Genomic DNA, 6000 nt, shown 5'->3' with positions numbered 1-6000 from the left:
AGCCTGTCACAGCACCAGCCCCGTGCAACATTGCCATGCTGGGGGAGTCCTGGGGCACCGTGTCAGACAGGGAGGGGGCACAGTTTGGGCTGTTGGGGGGCTGTGGGGCTATGCCAGGGTCCATGAGGTGGTGCAGGACCGAGCCCATGGCACTGGGAGGCTCTGGGCTCTGCCTCTTCTTCCTTTGCCCAGCTCCCCCGAGGGTTCCCCCAGAACAAACGTGGCTGATGGCTGGGTGGTTTTGTCATGAACAGCCTTTACTTGCCCACTAGTTACGCCTGGCATTCCTTGTTACAAAAGAACAACTTAACAAAAATAATGCCCTGTGGCTGCAGTGGGGGAACGCGGGGGCGAGGGCACAAGGCTCAGCCCCACAGAGGAGGTGGCTATGGCACTGTTGGCGTGGGGCACCCAGGGCACCGGCCAGGCCGGGGCACGTCCCACATCCCCGGAGCAGCTCAGGCAGGGAATTCCCGCTCGGGTGGCTCATCCCGGGTGCCCTCAGCCACGCTGCCGGGGACGCTCATCCCCAGCGCGTCCTCGCCGGGTCCCGGCAGGGCGCAGGGCTGCAGGAGGTGGTCCCAGTAGAGGCTGAGCGTGGAGTGTTCCTGCTGCTCCAGCTCCTTCAGCTCGTGCAGCTCCTTGGCGCTGGCCGCTGGCGTCTGCACCTCAAAGGTCATCTCAAAGCGGCTGTAGTCCACCTGGAAGGCGCCTTTCTCCAGGGACATGCAGGGCTCGAAGCGGTATCCCCAGAGGATCTCGTCCTCCGTGTAGGAGGTGCGGGCTTGGCACGTCATTCCTGTGGCAAGACAAGGGCTGAGCTGTCCTGGGGTGCCACAACGAGCCCCCTGCTGCCCAACGAGGGGCTTCCAGCCCTGCATCACCCATGGCCCGCTGGAGACAGTTTTGATCCCGAGCATCTCTTGCCCAGGTGTCACTCCTGGGCTCAAGTTTTCCCAGCATCTCCAGGACCCCAGGGGAGCCACCCCTCTCCACCCTGACCCCCCCTCCAGACCACTTGCCTGTGGCTTCCACGATGCCCTCGAGGATGATGATGATTTCAAACTGCTCCCGGCGCAGTGACTCGGCCGACATGTCCCAGAAAGGGCTGTGACGGTTGATGACGTGGCAGATGATCTGGGGCTCCACCAGGAATAGACGGTCCTCCCCTGTGTCATAGCCCAGGTTCAGCTCCGACTGCTCCAGGGGGATGAACTCCCCCTCAGCCGTCTGCCGGGACTTGATCAGCTTTGCCCGGATCTTGGCATCCACCATGTGGCTTTCCCGCAGGTCACCCACACGAAACATCAGGCAGAGCTTCTCGTCCCGGCGGGAGATGACGCAGTTCTTGCTGAAGATGAGCGTCTGGGCACGCTTCTTGGGCCGGGAGATCTTAACGAACATGCAGCCCACCATCATGGCATCGATCATGGAGCCGACGATGGACTGCGCCATTAACAGGATGACGCCCTCGGCGCAGTTGGCCGTCACCATCCGAGTGCCGTAGCCAATGGTCCGCTGGCTCTCCACCGAGAGGAGCAAGGCGGACACAAAGCCATCCACGTTCTCGATGCACGCCTGCCACTCAGGATCGCCCAGGTGCCCAATGTCACCCCGCACCCAGGCGTCCAAGAAGTAGATGAAGCCAAAGACCACCCAGGTGATGATGTAGCACATCATGAAGACGAAGAGGAACCAGCGGTACTTGAGGTCTACGATGGTGGTGAAGATGTCTGAGAGGAACCTCTTCTTGTCCTGGATGTTGCCCAGATTCACCTGGCACTTGCCCACTTTTGTCACATAGCGCTGCCGCTGCCGCTTGCCAGCCTGGACCATGGGGCTGTCCTCCTCCAGCAGCTTGCAGCGACGGCTCTGCAGCCCCTCCGGGGTGGGGTTGACGGAGCTGCGGGCGGAGGTCTTGCCGCGTGACGAGTTGGGGATGTTGGCCACGCTCAGCGTGTGCAGCGGGTACAAGCGGGGCGCACCCTCCTGCGCGGCAGGCGGTGGGCACCAGGACGGCCGCCCACGGTGCTGCTGGGTGGTCAGGCTCCCGCGGCTCGGCGGCCCGGACGGCTCACCGGCAACAAAGCCGCTGTGGCGGGGTGCGGACGGGCAGTTTGGCATCGGGGCGCCTCTCTTGGCAGCGATGGTGGCGGCTTGCTGCCCGCCGTCCTTCTCCAGAACCCCGGGGACGGCCGGAAAATCGGGCTGCAGGGGGGGAAAGGAGCCCGTCGGTGAGAAATCGCCTCCGACAACAACCGCGAGCAGCCGGCGGCATCACGCACCGAGGATGCCCCGGAGCCTCGGCGCGAGCCATACCTTCTGGGGGAAGGTGCCGTACCGGCTGGTGTCGGTGGGCGGCCGGGGCAGGTAGGCCAGCATGTGCTTGGCCGTGGGGGTCTGCGCCGGGGGGATGGAGTTGCTGCGGCCGCGGGGCTCCTCGGGGGCCAGCCAGCCGCCGGCGCCGCCGCTGTCGCGGGCGTACGGGAGCACCATGGCGGCGCCGGGGCAGGGGCTCAGCCCCGGGCTGGGAGAGAGGTCCTGCCGTGGGGAGACAAAGCGGGGAGTTATTTCGGACACGGAAAGCAGCTTGGGGCTCCGGCCCCTCTCCGCAGCCCCGGGGGTCAGCGTCTAGGGGAGCCCTCCCTTGCCCAGCAATGCATGTCCCAGCTCCGGAGCTGTGCCGGGTTCCTGCGGCCTGGCTCCAGATGGCTAAGCCCATTAGGGGCCATAATTGCATTGCAAGGCCGGGGAAGGAGGCATTCGTCTCCGGTGGGAACCAGCCCCGGCAAGGCACTGCTCCACAGTTGTTCCGCGCCGTGGAGGTAGCTGGCGGTTCTCTAAGAAGCTCCGAGCAGAAAAGGATGGCCCCTAGGTGCGGAGGAAGGACAGCTTGTGAGAGAGATGCAGACCCCATAGCCGGGCTCCTCGGGGCAGGCTGAGTCCAGCCGGTGCCCGTGGGGAGACGCGATGGGAGGTCACGGTGCTGGAAACGCAGCCCGGAGCGCAGCGACCTGGGGGGATCGGGGTGGGGATGGGGTGGGAGCGTTGGCGCTGTGCCTCCGCCGAGCATCCCCTGCCCCTGAGAGCCGCGGGGCCAGCGGTGCTCAGCGCGGCGATGGAGGTCACTCTCCGGACCAACCCCCCGGCTCCCCAGCCCCTGGGCCCGGGAGACACCCACCTCATGTCCAGGCAGAGCGGCTGCCAGCCCGGCAGACGTCGTTCTCGGCTTGTGGCTCCCGCTGCGGCCCGGCCACTGCCGGGCATCTTCCCACCGGTTGTGGACGGGAATTCTCTGCCGGGCTGTGCCACCGTGGCCGGTGGGAGGAAAAGAAGGACTGGGAGCTCGGCGGCGGCCGCCAATCCTCCTCCAGCGGCAGAAGGTCACCCGTTAATCTGTCTCAATGACAGGCACAATTACCTTGAGACGATTTAATCGGAAGGAGCAGGTGCCCCAATGCCTGGGGGAAGCAGCAGGAGGGGTTTCCCAGCGGATTTCCCTGCTCTTGCCCTTGGGATGATGCTGTCTCTGTCTGCTCTTAGGAACGGGATGGTCAGCAAGGGCTGGAAGACATCCCCTTTCTCCTGCCTGGTCTGTGCTTCCATGTCGAACGTGTTCTGTGCTCCCTCGCCCCCTCCTTCTGGGAGCCCCCTACGAAGATCCTCCTGATACTCACCAGGGCTGGACCCAGGGGGCCAGCAGGACTCAGTAATTTCCAGTCTGGCTCCCGATACAGATAAGAAAGACGACGGATGAAGGAGAGATTAGTCGCTAATCTCCCAGCGAAGATGAATCTGCAAGCTGGACCCCGCGGAGGGAACACACGTGGGGGAGGATGGGAGCCCAGTGCCAGCACAAACTTGGGATTTTCCTGATGCTTCTTTTCATCCTTTTCATAGGAACCCAGAATGGTTTGGGTTGGAAAGGGCCTTAAAGATCAGTCCAGCTCCAATCCCCTGCCACAGGGACACCTTCCACCGGTGTGGGAGCTGATGTATACGGGTTTTCCCCAGCCCTGTGTTTGCATCAGGATGTCTCCTATCAGGACAAGTTTCCTCACATGCAAGCACCATGGGTCGCGGCTGCTGGTGAAGTGCTGGCTGTGGGACAGGGTGATCAGTGCCCACCTGCGAGAAGCAGGACCCATCTCCAACCTGCTTCCTTCCTCGGACATCCCCATTCTCAACGCAGCTCTCCAAGGCTCCTTTGCACATTTAATTAATGACCGAATGAGGATCAAGGCCTCCAACCGAGGCGCTGACTCCTGAGAAAAGCCTGATGCTAGCTCTCTGATGCCTGCATCTTTTGCTGGGGTGCCAGCCGTGTCCCACCGAGGCTAAAGCTGCTGCTGCCGAGAATCGCTTTCCCTGCCAAAGCTCTCGCTCCGGAGTGGCCAAGGCTGGGAGGATTTGCATGCTTTGGTTTAACCCTCCTGGGCACGGCGAGGCAGCGGCGGGACCCAGCTGGAGTCACCGCGGGGATGCACCCGGCTTTTCCTGCTGAGCCGGGCTCTCCTTTTAGCATGGAAAAACCAACAACAGCTGAAAAACGACCGTGGCCACACCCCGGCGTTGGAGGAACAGGCTTGAATTCGCCCCCCCGGGCTGCAGACGCGGCCGCGGCCGGGCCGGCGCTGCTCGCAGGCGGCAATGCCCGAGCGGCCGCGGCTCCGCGCCCGGAGCTCGGCGCGCACCATGCCCGGGGGCTGCGGGGCGAAGGCGCAGGGCGCGGGGATGCTGCTGGCCCTCCTCGGATGGATCAGCTCCTGCGTCACCACCTTCGTGCCACTCTGGAAGAACCTCAATTTGGACCTGAACGAGATGGAGGTCTGGAACATGGGGCTTTGGCAGGTCTGCATCACGCAGGAGGAGGGGGTGGTTGAATGCCAAGCCCACGGCTCCTTCCTGGCACTGCCCCCCGAGCTGCGCATCTCTCGCCTCCTGATGTGCCTCTCCAACGGGCTGGGGCTGCTGGGCTGTCTCCTCGCTGCCCTGGGGCTGGAGGGCTGGAGAACCTGCGAGGACAAACCTGGGCGAAAGCGGCGGCTCCTGCTCGGCGGGGGAGTCACGCTTGGCATGGCAGGGATCACCACCCTGGTGCCTGTCTCCTGGGTCGCCTACAACACCGTCCTTGACTTCTGGGACGAGACTGTCCCTGACATTGTCCCCAGGTGGGAGTTCGGGGAGGCCACCTTCCTGGGGTGGTTTGCCGGAGCCTTCCTCGCCGCTGGCGGGCTGCTCCTCGCCTGCAGCACCCGCTCCACGAAGACAGCAACGCCGCTGGCCCCTGGCTGCTACCAGGCCCCTGCTGCACCAGGTCGGGCTGAGGGCCACCACCTGCACCCCAGAAATGCAGACTTGGTCATCTAGGGCCTCAGGGTGCTGTGCCCTGTGCACCTCGTGGCTCTTCCCCTGGCAGGGGGGGCTCCTGCTTGTTTCACAGGATGATTTGCTAATTGCTACGGCAGCTCTGCAGGTTTCTCTCCTTCCTCTGTATGTCTGCTTCACCTTTTCTCTGTTAAGGACCAGCAGATTTCCCTGCAGCACTCACCAAGCAAGCATGGGAAGGCAACAAGCAGCAGGCAGCACTTTGTACTGCTGGTGACACCGTGGTACCATCACTGATGGGTGACACTGTTGGCATCCCTGGCGAGTCTCCTGTAGCCAAATCTGTCGTGGCTAATGCTGTGCCCCAGTGCAGCAGCTCTTTCCTTGCATGTCTGTGTCGCTCTGATGTATTTGCAATAAATTATCATGTCCATTGGCAGTGTGTCTGTGTTGCATCTTGCAGAAGAGGGATGCAGGGTGGGAGCTGCAAGGGGCAGTACTGGTGCTGCAGCTGTGCTTCAGTCTATCTAGAAAAGATTCGAGGAAAAGAGAGAGAAAAGTGGAAAACAAGGGGGAAGGACGAGAATGAGAGACAAGGCAGCACCAAATTCTAGTGCTGCTGCAGAAGTGGGATGGCAGTGACTGCGTGCCCTGCAGGAACCTCATCTTCTC

At 62.9% G+C, this 6000-nt stretch overlaps 2 protein-coding genes across 2 annotated transcripts; one reads left to right on the top strand and one right to left on the bottom strand.

Moving 5' to 3' along the window:
* Positions 1–232: 232 nt before the first annotated feature.
* LOC117008077 (G protein-activated inward rectifier potassium channel 4-like) lies at positions 233–3259 on the bottom strand. Its single transcript, XM_033081609.1, has 4 exons — positions 3182–3259; positions 2320–2541; positions 1023–2208; positions 233–799 (listed from the first exon to the last, which is right to left on the bottom strand). The coding sequence occupies exons 2-4, from the start codon at positions 2494–2496 to the stop codon at positions 459–461; spliced, it is 1704 nt and encodes a 567-aa protein (XP_032937500.1). The 5' UTR covers positions 2497–2541; positions 3182–3259; the 3' UTR covers positions 233–458.
* Positions 3260–4591: 1332 nt separating this feature from the next.
* On the top strand, positions 4592–5767 carry CLDN25 (claudin 25). Its single transcript, XM_033081610.1, has one exon. The coding sequence runs from the start codon at positions 4651–4653 to the stop codon at positions 5368–5370; it is 720 nt and encodes a 239-aa protein (XP_032937501.1). The 5' UTR covers positions 4592–4650; the 3' UTR covers positions 5371–5767.
* Positions 5768–6000: the final 233 nt, after the last annotated feature.

This window comes from Catharus ustulatus, chromosome 28, assembly GCF_009819885.2.
Source record: "Catharus ustulatus isolate bCatUst1 chromosome 28, bCatUst1.pri.v2, whole genome shotgun sequence".
NCBI classification, from domain to species: domain Eukaryota; kingdom Metazoa; phylum Chordata; class Aves; order Passeriformes; family Turdidae; genus Catharus; species Catharus ustulatus.
The sequence above is the reverse complement of the archived record's forward strand: the minus strand, read 5'-3'. Positions and strand labels throughout refer to the sequence as shown.